This window comes from Oncorhynchus gorbuscha, linkage group LG16 (assembly GCF_021184085.1).
Source record: "Oncorhynchus gorbuscha isolate QuinsamMale2020 ecotype Even-year linkage group LG16, OgorEven_v1.0, whole genome shotgun sequence".
Taxonomy (NCBI): domain Eukaryota; kingdom Metazoa; phylum Chordata; class Actinopteri; order Salmoniformes; family Salmonidae; genus Oncorhynchus; species Oncorhynchus gorbuscha.
The window spans coordinates 13,387,277-13,404,607 of NC_060188.1; the positions used below are offsets into that span (position 1 = coordinate 13,387,277).

At 42.1% G+C, this 17,331-nt stretch overlaps 2 protein-coding genes across 25 annotated transcripts in view; one reads left to right on the plus strand and one right to left on the minus strand.

Annotated features, from left to right (window-relative positions):
- Nucleotides 1-1,665, minus strand: part of LOC123998958 (myosin-binding protein C, fast-type-like) — a 47,081-nt gene extending 45,416 nt beyond the window's left edge. For 12 of the 22 annotated variants that reach the window (XM_046304242.1, XM_046304240.1, XM_046304234.1 and 9 more), the window contains exon 1: nucleotides 1,519-1,555. In XM_046304242.1, coding sequence (XP_046160198.1) covers nucleotides 1,519-1,540 — 22 coding nt within the window. In that variant the 5' untranslated portion in view covers nucleotides 1,541-1,555. Of the gene's footprint in view, nucleotides 1-1,518 lie in introns of all 22 variants that reach the window. The other 10 variants (XM_046304237.1, XM_046304231.1, XM_046304241.1 and 7 more) reach the window with 7 other exon arrangements.
- Nucleotides 1,666-6,385: 4,720 nt separating this feature from the next.
- Nucleotides 6,386-16,377, plus strand: LOC123998960 (ER membrane protein complex subunit 10-like). Of its 3 annotated transcripts, none has more exons than XM_046304246.1 (8): nucleotides 6,386-6,522; nucleotides 9,375-9,441; nucleotides 9,563-9,675; nucleotides 9,773-9,883; nucleotides 9,992-10,176; nucleotides 10,324-10,414; nucleotides 14,654-14,789; nucleotides 15,101-16,377. In XM_046304246.1, exons 1-7 carry the CDS (start codon nucleotides 6,427-6,429, stop codon nucleotides 14,744-14,746), a joined length of 756 nt encoding a protein of 251 aa, XP_046160202.1. In that variant the 5' UTR covers nucleotides 6,386-6,426; the 3' UTR covers nucleotides 14,747-14,789; nucleotides 15,101-16,377. The 3 variants fall into 3 exon arrangements, with proteins under 3 accessions (XP_046160202.1, XP_046160203.1, XP_046160201.1); XM_046304247.1 differs by lacking the exon at nucleotides 15,101-16,377 and adding an exon at nucleotides 13,907-14,007 and having other exon boundaries at nucleotides 14,654-14,941; XM_046304245.1 differs by lacking the exon at nucleotides 15,101-16,377 and having other exon boundaries at nucleotides 14,654-14,941.
- Nucleotides 16,378-17,331: the final 954 nt, after the last annotated feature.

The window sequence follows — 17,331 nt, forward strand, 5'->3', positions numbered from 1 at the left end:
GATTGAGCCTCTGAGGTGCAGAGAAGTGATGTGAAGAGGTCACACCTGACATGGCATAACCTCCTCCGACACTTCATCTCGTTCATCTTTCTCCCCTCATCTTATCGGTATGCTTTACTATGCTACTGCTCTACTCTGTTCTTCCACACTACACTCTTAGAAAAAAGAGTTTCAAAAGGGGTTTTCAGCTTTCCCCATAGGAGAACCCTTTTTGGTTCCAGGTAGAACCCTCTGTAGAAAGGCTTATACATGGAACCCAAAAGGGTTCTACAAAGGGTTCTCCTATGGGGAAAGCCCAAGAACCCTTTAAGGTTCTAGATAGCACCTTTCTTTCTAAGAATGATTCTTCTCCCTCCCTCCCTGTTTGAGTCTCTCAAATGTCATGTTGCCATGTGATTTACAGTGGTCACTGTTGAAAAGAGACCATGACATATTTTAGATCCCCTCAGATAGACAAACATTACTACATACGGGCAATACATTTCACTGACACTTATGGCAATGTTTTGTCAACAGATGCCGGAGCTGCAATGTCTAGGTCTTCACAACAATTAATTCCATGCATAAAAGACGTATTGCTGGTGTTAATGCTGTCTGAATATAGGCCAACAATGTATAAGTCCTCACACTTGAACCACTTTTCCCCCATATCAACAGTGTGGGTCTATTACAGACATGGGAAGACTTTGTGGTGTAAAAGAGCACAGATCTGTGCGAATAACCAGATATGTGCTATTTTCGATAGTGCCAAATCAATGGTTTGTAGATTATTATTATTTTTATTTTTTTTAACCTTTATTTAACCAGGCAAGTCAGTTAAGAACACATTCTTATTTTCAATGACGGCCTGGTTCTGCCCCTGAACTGCCTGTTCAGGGGCAGAACGACAGATTTGTACCTTGTCAGCTCGGGGGTTTGAACTCGCAACCTTCCGGTTACTAGTCCAACGCTCTAACCACTAGGCTACCCTGCCGCCCCAGATGTTCACTAGATCAATTATCTATCAACAACATTTTAACTAACTATCCACTCACATAGACCTAACTTAACCCTTATCATAATGCATATAATAATAAAAGTTCCAAACTAACCATTGAGACGCCTCTACCTTGCCACTGCCTGGACTCTCCACCATCACAAAAACATGCAGATTCTCACTATCTTTCCTGCCATCCACTTTTCTCTTTACCTCACTCTACCTTCATAATGAATGCAACCTGTGTTAATTCAGATGATTTCATCACTTTGTCATGCTTATCGTAACATTTCCCAACAGATATGCCAATAAACTTCATATTACTACTTTGAACGCTATGGGGGTATAAAGTGCAAAAACAACAACGTATCCCATTATCAACAACATACTATCTTACGTAGGGAACCAGCCTATGGGAGTACTAGAGAGTCTGTCTCGGTCGATGACAGGAAGAACACTGACCAATATAGATACACAGAAGTCCAAAGAGGACACTAGCTGTACAACTGTACTGAAGCTTATGATATGTAGGACCTGCTTACCTGGCTTCTTGGCTTCGGGCATAGCTGCGATAGTGTGTCTCTCTCTTCCTTCGACTGTGTCTCCCTCACTCCTTGTCTGTTAGTGTCTGCTTTTCCTCCTTCATCCCTTTTTATTCCCTCCTCCCTCTCCACTTCAGTCCCCCTCCCCAGGAAAAGGCTGTCAGATGACACCTAGAGGGGATCCAGGAGCTCTGAGGAAAGAAGGAAGGGGTAGAGGGTGAGAAGGAAAGGAAGACAACATAGAGGTGAATGGGGGTTGGATGCAGTAACGAAGAGGACGACCGGGCTGGAAACTGTTAATTGGTTAACACGGTAGGGCAGGAGCCAGCCCATAACCTAATTGATTTACACACCGATTAGCATTGATTGACAGGTTGATTGTCTGACTGTTCTCTATATCACTTTTGACTGTCTAACAAAAGACACCTTAGGCAAGTTTCCATTGACCCATGTTTATCCAACAAAATCAGTGGTGCCCCACCTGTTTAGTGAAGATATATCAGGACAGCGATCACTCACCTCGGATTAGACTAAGATTTTTTTTTCAACAAGCAGGACACACAGGATGTACTTCAGACACCCGACAAGGCCAAAATCTCCGTTACTGGCAAAAGAAAGAAATGCAGGAACAGAGGACACAGAGCAGGGTGCCTCGTAAGGATCCGTCAACGGCGAGTGGGAAATCTGCCTTTACCGTCAGTATTACTTGCCAACTCACGATCATTGGACAATAAATTAGACGAGGTACGATCACAAATATCCTATCAAGGGAACATCAAAAACTGTAACATCTTATGTTTCACCGAAACGTGGGTGAATGATGCCATGGATATTCAGCTTGCGGGATATACGCTGCACCGGCTAGAAAGAACAGCACAGTCCGGTAAGACGAGACGGGGCGGTCTGTGCATATTTCTAAAGAACAGCTGGTGCCCAAAATCTAAGGAAGTCTCTAGATTTTGCTCGCCTGAAGTAGAGTATCTCATGATAAGCTGTAGACCACACTATTTGCCAAGAGAGTTTTCATCTATATTTTTTTGTGGCTGTTTATTTACCACCACAGACGGATGCTGGCACTAAGACCGCACTCAGTCAGCTGTATAAGGAAATAAGCAAACAGGAAACCTCACACCCAGAGGCGGCGCTCCTAGTGGCCGGGGACTTTAATGCAGGGAAACTTAAATCAGTTTTACCTCATTTCTATCAGCATGTTAAATGCGCAACCAGAGGGAAAAAATTCTAGATCACCTGTACTCCACACACAGAGACGCATACAAAGCTCTCCCTTGCCCTCCATTTGGCAAATCTGACCACAATTCTATAATAATAATAATAATAATATGCCATTTAGCAGACACTTTTATCCAAAGCGACTTACAGTCATGTGTGCATACATTCTACGTATGGGTGGTCCCGGGAATCGAACCCACTACCCTGGCGTTACAAGCGCCATGCCCTACCAACTGAGCTACAGAAGAAATTCTATCCTCCTGAATCCTGTGTATAAGCAAAAATTAAAGCAGGAAGCACCAGTGACTTGGTCATAAAAAAGCGGTCAGATGAAGCAGATGCTAAACTACAGGACTGTTTTGCTAGTACAGACTGGAATATGTTCCGGGATTCTTTTGATGGCATTGAGGAGTACACCACATCAGTCACTGCCTTTATCAATAAGTGGATCGAGGACGTTATCTCCATTGTGACTGTACACACATACCCCAACCAGAAGCCATTGATGACAGGCAACATTCGCACTGAGCTAAAGGGTAGAGCCGCCGCTTTCAAGGTGTGGGACTTATAAGCTTATAAGAAATCCTGCTATGCCTTCCGACAAACCATCAAACAGGCAAAGCGGCAATACAGGACTAAGATCGAATCGTACAACACCGGCTCTGATGCTTGTCTTATGTGGCAGGGCCTGCAAACTAATACAGACTACAAAGGGAAGCACAGCCGCGAGCTGCCCAGTGACACGAGCCTACCAGATGAGCTAAATCACTTCTATGCTTGCTTCAAGGCAAGCAACACTGAGGCATGCATGACAGCTTCAGCTGTTCCGGACGACTGTGTGATCACACTCTCCGTTGCCGACGTGAGTAAGACCTTTAAACAGGTCAGCATTCACAAGGCCGTGGGGCCAGACGGATTACCAGGACGTGTGCTCCTGGCATTTGCTAACCAACTGGCATGTCTCTTCACTGACATTTTCAACATGTTCCTAACTGAGTCTGTAATACCAACATGTTTCAAGCAGACCACCATAGTCCCTGTGCCCAAGAACACTAAGGTAACCTGCCTAAATGACCACAGACCCGTAGCACTCACATCCGTAGCCATGAAGTGCTTTGAAAGGCTGGCATTGGCTCATATTATCACCATTATCTCAGAAACCCTAGACACACACCAATTTACATACCGCCCAAACAGATCCACAGATGATGCAATCTCTATTGCACTCCACACTGCCCTTTCCCGACTGGACTACAGCTCAGTGTTCAACACCATAGTGCCCTCAAAGCTCATCACTAAGCTAAGGATTCTGGGACTAAACGCCTCCCTCTGCAACTGGATCCTGGACTTCCTGACGGGCCGCCCCCAGGTGGTGAGGGTAGGTAGCAGCACATCCGCCACGCTGATTCTGAACACTGGAGTCCCTCAAGGGTATGTGCTCAGTCCCCTTCTGTACTCCCTGTTCACCCACGACTGTGTGGCCAGGCACGACTCAAACACCATCATTAAGTTTGCAGACGACACAACAGTGGTAGGCCTGATCACCGACAACGACGAGACAGCCTAAAGGGAGGAGGTCAGAGACCTGGCCGAGTGGTGCCAGAATAACAACGTACAGTGTCTTGCAAAAGTATTCATCCCTCTTAGCATTTTTTCTATTTTGTTGAATTACAACCTGTAATTTAAATGGATTTTTTATTTGGATTTCATAGAATGGACCTGAATTGCTACTATAGATCTGACCCGAGTGGACTGAATGATCCATAGTAGAGGTTGACACTTGATACTTTTAACACTAAAATTCTAATTTGGGATACAAGTTAAGGACCATACACCAACTGGTGCACCCACTCTGATCTTCCAAGGTTCTTAACTTCTCAGTAGGGGCTCATAAGATATTAATGGGTGATTCCTCACAAACTACAACAAAAGAAGGTGATTTCAGAGATTTCCACAAAATGTAATCCATAGAAGGGTCTTTTGGAAGGATTGTTGACACCAATTGTTGCTTTGTAGCAGCTACAGATTAAACATTATGGAGTCTTAAAGGAGGCCTGGGTAAGGCCAAAATGTCAAAAATATTCCAAATTCAATTAATTATTTCTCAATTATGCTTTAAGATAAAAATGTCAAATATATGTCAACAATCCTTACTCTGTGGATTAAATTACATGAAAATCTTATTTCGCTCTAGTTTCGTGATCTATCCAGATTATTATTTTTGAAGGTCATTCTACAGTTTCACATGAAGGGACATGCTGTGTACATGGTGCTGATTGTCCTAAGAATAGTATGGAGGGGTGTACAGAGGCAGTACCATTGTCTGAGAGTGGTGACAGAGAGTGATGGGCAGCCCCAGCGAGAGGGAATGCATTCAAATCAAGAATTTGAGAGAATCACATTGCAGGGGAGTTGCCATGTCTCATTTCACTCACACATTCAGACAGAAACAGGAATCCTGGGAAGGAAGGTAAAATATACAGGTTTCAAGTGAAACAGGATGGTACATGACTACACTCCTGGGCCTTTTGCTTGTATTGAATGTGTGACAATGTGAGTATCTGTGTAGCCGATTTACTATTATGCTCGCACTCACTCTCTATGTCACAGCAAATAATACATTTGAAGTCCATAACATACATAATTAGTCTCACGGATAACCCTAGGCCTATCAATTATTTAGTAAAAGACAGTGAAATTAAAACGCAAAGAATGGGAGCTCAACACATTATGTTTTGAACAAGACTAATCACGTGTTCTTCAATAAGTCACAAGAACACTTCGTTTTTTATATTCGTTTGATGTTCTGCTTTTAGCGTCTGTGCGTCCTTTGTTGTGTTTTATTGTTTTATCAAATTTCCCCGTTGGGAGATTAATAAAGTACTATCTTATTCGACTTTTTTAAACAAAATAAAACATGTATTCAAATTCAAATACACGCAAACCACATGTTTCCAAAATGCTTGCATCCTACATTGAGGAACTGTAATGTATTTGTTTTTTTTAAATGACCTGACTACATCATAGAGGAACAATTGTCCAGACAGAAGATTGAGTTTACGAGTTATTAACCTAACTTCACACAGGTTACTGTTTGGCCGTAGCCCACGCCAAATAAATGAATGACAATCTATAAAACAACCGTGACCTTCTCTTGTGAAAGCCAGACGTAAGAGAAAGAACAATGGCTAAACCTTGTCTTAACTTCCAATGCTCCATCCCCCTGCCCAACCCCCCTCCACGCCACTCCGCCAACCACCAGGAAGCCCGGCATCAGAACATTACAGGCATTCCCGTGATTGGCATATAGCAGCTTAATTGGCATGTTGGACCTCGCGAACACTGGGTACTGGTAGATTCAAAACAACCAGCTAATAGCCTAACACACACATGACACGTCTGTGTGTTTCGCTACAATACATAATTTCTGACATTTAGGCCTAAGCATTATTGAATTGTGAGGGTTGGCGTTTCACACCTGAGTCACCAAAGAGTTGGCCTTCCTTTCGTTTTTCAATCTTCTGTTTTAGACATTTCAACAGTCCTGTATGAAGTTTGCTGTCAACGCTACTCTATAGCCACCTGCAGTTTACTATAGGTCGGTGCTCGTTCTCCAGTGTATTACGTCATCGCGTAACATTGTAGTTTCATGCTTACTTTGACGCACGGTCCGACAAAATGGCTTCAGTTCCACGGTCGTTTTTGTTACTGTCAATTATTCCCATAATACTTATATTGTGTGCTGATTTTGCGTGTTGCAACACTGGCAGAAAGGTATGTAAAAACCACTTTTTTTCTTTGCCAATATCTAATTCCATTAATTTAGACAACTAGTGTGCTTGCTGTTAGCTCTTGCTAACCGTCCGACCTTAGCTAACTAGCCAAATGAGTTAATGAAGACAACACATGAATGCAAAACAGCTGTTCAATATGCATCAAATACAGCGTTACTTACTGTGCAGATAGACGTTGGTGAAAACATTATCAAACACGCAACGTTGGCTAAGTAGGCAGCAAAATTAGCGTTATAGTAACGCTAGCTAGATTGATATTGTGTTGTTTAGCTAGCCGTAGTTAGTTAGCTAACTAACGTTATCTAGGTAGGTGGTTTTGACAGCCTTGGTGGTGGTGCTCAATTTCTGTCACGCCATGGTAGTCATTTGTAATATTGCGCGGATGTGTTCAACACATACGCACTGTAAATCAAGCCAATAATAATTCGGATCAATACCACAATCTTACATCTTACATCACAATCTTACATCATCTTACATCTGAACTGCTCATTGTAATGTGTTCCCAGGGTATATATCTATATTACAGCATCCAATGGGGCCCTATCTAACGTTAGCCTACTGCACTTTTTGTTCATTCTTGCTGCAGCACTTCTATTGAAAAATGTTCTACCCACAACTTTCAAATGCCAATCAAATTAGTTCTGCAGCCCATAGTGCAGATCTGCCCTGGGAACTGCCAATGCAGTAAGTAAAACTACTAGCCAGAATAGATTCCGATCCTACGCTTGTTTACATCTGCGTTGGGGTCGGATAGTTTCGATTCTTGCTTAGGTTAATACACCACGGTGGATGAGAAAATGCGTTACACTTCAAAATGTCCCATTATCCCAACTGTTACACCGAGAAGAATGAAGGACTGCAAACCAAGTAAACTATCATATTGGTGTTGAGAACAATGCGGCTGAGGCAGCAGCTAGTTAGAGGAGAAAACAGCCCTTGCCTTAATTGTCTAAGAAAAATGAGGAGAGAGGAAACGCCAAATTAATTAGGTCTATAATCAATAGCCTCAGTGTTAAATGTAAGACAGATCCTGCTTCTGTTGCCTATTTGAGTGTTTAGTTGATAGCCTACTGATTCTGTGAGCACCAACAATTTCACAAATCCTGCTGTTTTTAATCTTTGCTATGCTGTAATAAAGGCTTTACACTTTAAAAAAAATATTAGACCAGCCTGCCTCTCTGGCATTATTTATAATTTATTTAGTGTTTGCCCTGTTCCAAATTGACCGGAAAAATATATTTATGATAATAATAACCCCTTTTCCTTGATCTCCTTCATATTGTTATTATTACTATTATTATTATGATCGTCCTTATAATAATAAGTCATGTCATTATCATGAGTAGGCATAGTATAGCAACCTCGTATAACCACCATCAAGCTTTAGGCCAAAGAGTGCATCCTGTTTAGTCTTAATACCATTACTTATTTAGGCCTATATACTTATATAGGCTACTGCATCACTCAATCATTTATCCGTTCATGTCATCACACAGCAATGGAATCAAGCATTTTAGTTTTAAAATAACAAGCAATGATTTCATTAGCGTAAACAAAAAATTGGCCTAAACCGTTTCATTTCGGAAATGCATTCACAAATTATTACAGTCTTTGCTGTAATAAAGGCTTTACAAAAAAACATTACAACAGACTAATTTATTTAGTGTTGTTTACATTGTTCGAAACGGTCAGGAAAATTATATTGTAGTCTAATGGCACCTGTTTGGCACACACAGGACTAATATGCACGCAGCGCTTGCGCCATACCATCTTTTTCTTGATGTCCAGTATTTTCCACAACTAGTGAAATTTATTCCACCCATCTGGCTTCCCCTTTACCTCCTGCGCAACCAGTAAACGTTCCCCTGCTTCAAGATTATTTGTCACGTCCTCTGCATTCATTTTGCTGTCATATGTGTTAAGGTGTACAGAGTTTGTTATAACCAATTTATTGATGTGATTATGATATGCTATAGGTCAGTCCCTATTGGTCACGTGATTGCGAAGCATACATATGTCACATAAAGAGAGCACAGGTTGAGGGAATAGGGATAGTTTTTCCTAAACAAATGAGGAATTTCGGTAACAACTTTTCAGTCAGAAATGGCTGTAATTATGTTGCCGCTTCAGCAACACAGACAGTGATATACACACTGATGTTCTGTGGTGGTCTCTGCAGCAGGAGGGAGGAAGAGACAACACTATACACACTGATGTTCTGTGGTGGTCTCTGCAGCAGGAAGGAGGAAGAGACAACACTATACACACTGATGTTCTGTGGTGGTCTCTGCAGCAGGGAGGAGAGAGAGACAACGGTGCTAGTCACACAGTCATTCGCTGTCTCTTTTTTTTTTTTTTTTGTAACACAGAGCAGCAAATCTGAGCCAGGCAGCACAATCAAATCAATTGCAGTCGGACTCCCTCTACTCATTTGTGTCTTAACTATTTCATCAAACAGTTCGCTTAAAGCATCAGACAGGCTCTGTGCATATAGTTGAAACACATAGGATGTGTCAATCGATTGGTCGAAAGAACAGACAACTCTTGGTCGACCAATATTTTATTTTAGTAGGGGGGACAACAAAGGAGCTGATTGGCTGACAGACACTACCATTAAAAAATACATTCTCGGTCTAACATTTGGGATAATTTGACAATTCCTAGTACAACACAATTCTGTGGATTGAGGTACGTTTTCCAAGCCATATCTCGCTCCAGCTCCGCAGTGTCTTAATCTAAACAGGAAGCTTGTCCAACCACAGTGTACCTGTAAGCAAGAGTCGGAATCTATTCTTTCTAGTAAAACTGCATCTATTTCCTTCTCTGCAGACTGGTGATGGGCTGGACACAGACTTCAGTGGATTCTCTGTCCCTCTTGAGCATTCCTTTGAAGTTGGTGAGTATGTATTGTCTAACTGATACGTTATTCTTCAAGGTTCCATTTCCCAAATGAAGGAGATATCAAGGTCACGATTTTGGTGATCATCATGTGTTGTTATACCATTTCTTTCTTTCAGATGATGTGTCTCGGTTCCGTATGCGTGGAGCTCTGCAGTTAAGGGGTGGGAGGGAGACTAGTGTGTCCCTCTCCCAGAGCCAGCTATCAGAGGAGGACAGGAACACTCTGAAGGTGGGAGAGGAAGGTAGAGGCAGATGTGGTTTGGAGTTTACTGTCAGCAGTCAGGATTTTGTTCTGAATCTGTATCCCTCCTGTCCCTCTGACACAGGAAGTGGCTGCTGTGGATGGTCTGTACAAAATCCGAGTGCCCAGAGTGTCTTTGACAGACAGGCAGACAGAGCGCCAGATGGATGGCTACCTGACGGCATTCATCAGAGCGGTATGTGTGTCTCACCCTCATAGCAAGCTGAAATTTAAAAAAAAAAGACAACACACCTCATTGGCATTTTCTTTTGTAAACATATCTGTTTCTTCTCTGTCTCCTCAGTGCTCTTTAGTTGAGTCCCACCTCAGCGATGTCATCACCCTCCACACGGATGTCTCAGGCTACCTCATCGGCGTTTCCATAGTGACCATTCCAGGCGCGTGTCGGGGGACAGAGGTGGAGGACGAAGTTGATCTGGAGGCCTTTAACACTACGCTGACCATCATAGCACCTACCAATGCACCCCAGTGAGTCATCAGTCCTTATTGATGTTCTGGTCACAGAAATATGGTTCTGGCTCTATCAAATCTTAATTTGATTTGATTTTCTAACTATTTTGGGTCGACTTCAACCTTTCTCTGTCTAACAATACCCTTCATCATCCTCTCCCCCAGGCCGGAGACGGCTCTGTTTATTGAGCGCATGGACATAGAACATGAAAAGAGAGGCAAGCCACAGGAGCAGAAATCCTTCTTTGCCAAATATGTAAGTGTGCATAGACATCTGTGGTTTGTGTCCTGCACTGTGGGCTCTTCAAGTCTTTTAAATTCTGCTCTGCTGTTCAGTCTTGAGCTGCTCTGTTCCATTATATATATATACACTAAGTGTACGAAACATTAGGAACACCTGCTCTTTCCATGACAGACTGACCAGGCGAATCCAGGTGAAAGCTTTGATCCCTTATTGTCACTTGTTAAATCCACTTCAATCAGTGTAGATGAAGGGGAGGAGACAGGTTAAAGAAGGATTTTTAAGCCTCGAGACAATTGAGACATGGATTGTGTATGTGTGCCGTTCAGTGGGTATATGGGCAAGACAAAATATTGAAGTGCCTTTGAACATGGTATGTAGGTGCCAGGCGCACCGGTTTGTGTCAAGAAATGCAACGCTGCTGGATTTGTCCGCTCTCAACACTTTCCCGTGTGTATCAAGAATGGTCCACCACCCAAAGGACATCAACGCTCTCAACACTTTCCCGTGTGTATCAAGAATGGTCCACCACCCAAAGGACATCAACGCTTTCAACACTTTGTAGATAGGGCTGTGGCGGTAATGACATTTCATAAGCCGGTGATTGTCAAGCAAATAACTGCCGGTCTCACGGTAATTTACCGTTAATTAACAGAAACAAATTTAGCATCTCCTGTCTTCCACGCACAGCCTACAAGCAACTGATGGAGATCTTTGGAACATCTACATTTTAAATTGTAATAAATCCATGTAATATAGCCTACACCTTCACAATAAATCCATTATTTATTTTAGACAGGTCTAAAGAAACATGACATGAAGAAAATGTGGTCTATTTCAGAACAGGGTAGCATACTCTGAGTGTTAGGCCCTGATCTGGCTATGCCATGTGGCTGTGGCCTGCACTAGTTGATTTAGCAGACAAGATTTGCTAGAATTCCGTGGCATTATTTGATATTATTTTATAATATGAAGAATACAATTGGTTGAATAAAATAGAAAGGATGTTTTGATTTGAGGGAGTGCGCACATGCGGCTATTCTGTGTTGAGAAATTAACAAAGAAACAGGTGCTCCTTAATTTAGAGATTTATGTAACTTTAGTTGTGATACAAATGTTGGGCTATATGTTTTGATTTTTAATACATTCTAAGGCTGCATGATGCGACTAATGATGTTTTGAAAAAAGTCGCAGGAAAGGCATGAGCTCTGCTTTGTTTCTTGCGTAGGTTGTACACATCAGTCTTTCATTCACAATTTGACAAGCACTTGATAATGCCTCGAATCTCCTGGTGGCATCCCCTTTGTGTGGCCATACTGCTCCTTAAAAAGTCCATGCCATTGCCACCAGTGGTCGTTGTGCCCTTGGGCTGAATATAATAATTATAATTCCCTTCTCCCGGCTGCATGATCCAAAGCACCTCTCACTCAAATGGCTCTCCGTCACGTGATCATGTCTTTCTCACAGGCTACAAGTGAAGACAGACACTTTGGGGACGCCACTGCGCACGTCCTTATCCAATTTCCCGAGGCGCATATTGAAGATATTGGAAGAACTGTCCACATTTACTTTTCGTCAGTCAACAAGATGAGAAGGCCTAACGAATAGCAAAAGCACTAGACTATGTCAATCCCCCATAGTACAAAAATGGACCTATTCTGTGCGAGAAATAAATATTGCCAAAAATAGTCTGGGACAGTTGTAGGATGGGATAGATCCCAAATGAATACCACCACTAGCATCAAAAAACATATTTTAAGCAATGAAGCTGACACAACAGATCAGAACGTTTAGTTTAAAATGTTGCTAAACTATTAGGCATTTCTTCACATTATAACCGCAGCAATGCGCCCCTGGCAGTAGGCTAAAAGTGCGGCTGTCCATTAGTGGGAAAATATCATTCTCAAAGGTGACCGCAAATGCGATTATGCATGTAATGCTTTTATTTATTTATAAGGTGTATTTTTATGGTGAAAATTGTCTTCCCCCAAACTTGACTCACATGCTGCGTATGTATGCCAGTTAGGCTCTGAACCCGTTGTAAAAGCTGATTTAATATGCATCATTTTCAGAAGTTATTTGGTCACTTTTGATATGGTTTGTATCACAACTAGGCTACATGAGGTGTGCGACTATGATTTGAAAAAGTCGCAAAAAAAGGCATGCGCTGTTTCTTTCCTTACTGCACACAAGCTGGGCATCATTCACAAGTAATAACACATCATTCACAAGTGATAGACTAATATTATCACCCATCAGACTATTCTTGATTTATTCTTGATTTATCACATAACTCAATTTCACACACATTATTTAGTATTTGATTTAGAATGTACCATTATCCACATGTCGGAACGGGTAGGGGGAAGAAATACATGTCATCTATGCACTTAAATAGCGAATAGAGGACTATTTTCACATGGTTCATTTTCTTACCAGCCAGGTCAGCCAATCTCCTGTTGTAAAGAGAAGCAATGTGCTTAATATTATGAAAGTTGAGAAATAAATATAGTAGGCCTAGCCCATAGAAAGCTGACAGGATCCTCCTCTGTTTAAGAGGCCATCACACGCATGGGCTCTCATTACGTGTTTTGATATTTGATTACATTTGCATTGATGTCAAAGTGATTAGAGGGACAGTAGAGAGCTGAGTACCAGGCAGTTAGCATGTTTTGTAGGCTACTAATGATCAGCAGCAGTATAAGAGCTTGGAGAAGCCTAATTACATGACTAAACGGTCACGTGGAATTTGACTGTAATCATGACTCGGGATCGCCGGTGTGGCAGTAATACGGTCACTGTAACTGCCCTACTTGTAGAGTCCATGTCCCAATGCATTGAGGCTGTTCTGGGGTCAAAGAGGGGGGTGCAACTGAATATTAGGAAGGTGTTCCTAAGTTTGTTATGCTCAGTGTATATGTGCATGTTAGGTGTCTTTGTTTTGTCTAACCCTAGCCAATCCGGATATGTCCTGTCCTGAGGGGTATGCTACGATTTGAAGCTACTCAGGGTTTTCTAAAGCTAGCTAACTTCAGTTAGCTTCACATTCCAGCTCAGGCTTTATCCGTACTACAACGGTTGATATTGGTTGTCCGCCTGCCGCTAACTCTACGTATTTTAACACACAAAGTCGTCTTCCTCAAATGAAGGGGATGGTGACGCAACCTTTGCGAGAGGGAGGGAATCTGATTGCGTTGGTCCTCGACTCGCAGCTCAGACACTTCATTCAGGATAAATGGAGTTAGCCCTGAGTTAACCCGAATGGGAGCAGGGTAGTATCCCGAGTTTAACTCCGTTGACCAACGTTACCTCACTAACTGCTCAAACCGCATTCACAGTATAGGGCTCTGTGCTGTGTTGTTTTATGTGCTGTGCTTCCATTGCTGTGTTTGATTTAATCAGTGCTGTTGTCTGAGTTTGTGTTGCTGATTGTGACTGTGTCATTTGTTGACTCAGTGCTGTGCTGTGCCGTTTGTTGACTTAGTGCTATGCTGTGCTGTGTTCCAGTGGTATTTGATTCTGGGAGGTGCAATCTTCCTCATGGCCAGCAGTTCGGCACAACCCTCAGCAGGGGGAGCCGACGAGCAGCAGAGCTGATTCCCACTCAAGTACTGTTCTCACTTTGGCTCATTCAGCAACTCACTCTGGGCTGTCAGCCTATGTCTGTGCCGCGCTCCGTGTCTCTTCTGCTTCTTGCAAGCTTATGTATATATGTGTTATACTGTTCACTGATTTGATTAACGCTAACATTTTTCACTAATCATTTTTCCTGTTTGTCTCTCCCTTCCTGTCCTTGTCATTCAAGGTCAATGCTAATGATCCAGTGCTAATGATCTGTTTTTTTTTGTCACTGCAGACCTTTAATTAATCCAGGTGTGTCCCATTGATTAGTAATAAGCTGAAGCACTCTGGTAGAATAGGATTGGACAACATACACACCTTAATTGCTAAAGTGGATTAGATTATCACAGTTTAAGTAGCCAAAGTCACCACAGTCATTTTATGCCTCCCTCTATTACACACTTGTCATTGGCATTGACCCTGAGTTGTCTCACTTCACTGTTCACCTCACTCTCTCAGCCACTCTTTGTCCTTCTCTCGTTTGCTGAGTGAGGTGGACATTGAACGGGATGAAACTGTGGGACTGTTGTGCAGGAGAAGCATCACTAATCACAGCTTGTAGTCTTACCCTGAGTTAGATTAACATCTTGTATCATTTGATAATAACATGAACTTCTGCCTCCCTCTCTCCAGTGGATGTACATTGTTCCCCTCGTTCTCTTCCTGATGATGTCAGGAGCTCAGGATCAGTCCGGGGGTGGAGCAGCTAATGGAGGAGGCCGATGATCGCCATGCCAACATGATTTATGTGGAGCAGTTTCTTCTACTGGTAAATAATTATGTAGAGAAATGCACACCATTCAACACACTGTTACACATAAACTAATATGGACAGATGAGCTAACCTTGAGAACGTATGTCATGAACTTCATTTTTAATATTGAATTGATGGGAAAAAATAAAATATTTATTACTACCTGATAACTGTGTCTGTCTGACTATGGTATTGATAGTCAGTATGATGCCGCTGGATACATATTCAAGAGTGGGGTGGGTGGGGGACGCTGAGTAAAGAGGGAAATGGGAGTTGTTTTCAGTCTTCTCTACTCCACTAGATGTCCTCTTTCTCTGCCCATCCAGAACGATGCCTTATTGAAGATTCGTTCAACGTTAACGCAATTCAATGGAGGATGACAAAGGGAAATGATTGCTTTTGTGAACATGTCACCATGGATAATCTTTGCAGCATTTAGTTTGTGGTAATTCTTAAAAGTACTTTGTGTAATAGCTGTAGACAGTGTAATAAGGTGTATTTATTATGTGTTTAGCTATTGCAGTGTCAGAGAACTGTCATTCAGATCTCATACCCTGTCCTGCCATTAATCTCTATTTTATTGCACGGCTTGACTGGCACGCATATTCAAGCGGGCACATAAAACCACATCAAAGCAGTCATGCTTCACAGTCCAATAATACAGTGTTGCCAGGACACTATTGAGTCACTGGTTAAGTCCAACCCCTCTCCTCAAATTTCTTCTCTTGATCTGTTACTCTGTCCCTCCTTGTGAAAATCCTTCTGCTGTCCATCTTCTATTCAATTCTCTGCCTGGCTCTCTGGTACTGCCTTCTATTTCTTGCTGAATTCTAAGCCACAGTTTCACTCTCAGTGTCTTTACCACCCTTCTCTCTGTCTCTCTACCACCCTTATCCCACTGTCTCTCTACAACCCTTCTCCCTCTGACTCTACCCTTCTCCTTCTGTCTCTACCACCCTTCCCCCTCTCAGTCTCTACCCATCTCCCAATTGGTCTCTATCCTTCTCACTCTCTGTCTGTCTCCCAATTACACTTCTCTCCCTCATATTTATAAGAATGAGTCAGGTTTGTGGGATTGTAGAATGCCAGCAGTATAGCTTTAGAGACAGAATGTTCTGGAACCCCTGTGTCAACATGGCCACCCCTCGTCAGTCAGACTCAACGTTCATTTGTCTGTTTTTAGTCTATGTACAAAGCTGTGAGGTGTAGTCCCTTATTCTCAGAGGCTCAGTGTTGAGCTTTAGTGTCCTCTGCCCCCCACATCACCAGCTACCACTTTGGTCCTACAAACACAGCATTATGTTAGGCTCTGCCTTGAAACCTTTAACCTCAACCTTATCCCTATGTTCCTCCCACCTCGCTCTGTTAACCTGAGAAAGGAAGGGATGGGGTGACGAGGACAGCTGAAGGAAAAAGGAGAGCTTGAATGGAAGAAGGGAGAGAGCGACAAAGTAGTTTGTTAGTTAAAAAATATGCCACTGTCAGGTGGGAAGGCATATGACAGTAGAAAACACTCAAGCAATGTGGGGAAAGTTATATCAGAAAAATGTCTGTCTGCTTTCTAGTGGCAGCCCACAGGTACATGGAAGTATGAAATACAAATATAACAATGTGTGAATATATCTCAAAACATATGATTTTGAATGTTATACCTGTACCTTTGAATGATACACCCGACCTATATCTACGTCATTGCAGCTCTCCAATCTCTCTCAAACTAACCACGGATGTTTTGTTCAGCCCGTCCATCAGCATTAGGTAGTTGGTCACCTTTTTCTTTCTCCACAAATAGCTCTCATCCAGCAACCTGGTCTCATAGACCAGATGTAACATAGTAAAAGTAAATTCAGGACACTCAAATTAGTATGATATGTTATGTTCGGCATGGTTACATAAGACAGAGGATTACTTAAGGCAAAAACGAAAGTCGGGCGTATACTGTGAACGTCTAGCAACCCAAAGGTTTCATGTTCGATTCTCATCAAGGACAACTTGAGCATTTTAGCTAATTAGAAACTTTGCAACTGCTTAGCATGTTAGCTAACCCTTCCCCTAACCTTAACAATTTACCCTAACTCCTAACCCTAATTTCTAGACTAGCTAACATTAGGTTAGCGTTAGCCACAACATATTGGAATTCATAACATGTCATAAGTTTAGCAAATGCTTTACATATTGTACGAATTGCAATTTGTAACATATGAATTGTAATTCATAACATATAATACGAAATGGATGTTGGACATCCACAAATGAATACATATCATAGGAACCATAACATATGATACTAACTGGAGTGTCAGGATTTACATTTACTATGTTACATCTACCCATGAGTCCAGTTTGCATCCAGAGGAGCCTATCAGCACCAGGTCTGATGAATGCCTGTCTACCAGGAAGCTGGGGGAAGATGACACTAGTGCACATGAGTTGGAATCTTCAAGAATGGAATCTTATGAGTTTGTTGCTGAGCTTTAAAAAGGGATTTAAGAAAATGCATAAACAAGTCCATACTGTAGTTTCTAAATGAAACACATTCTAGAAGAACAAATTCTTA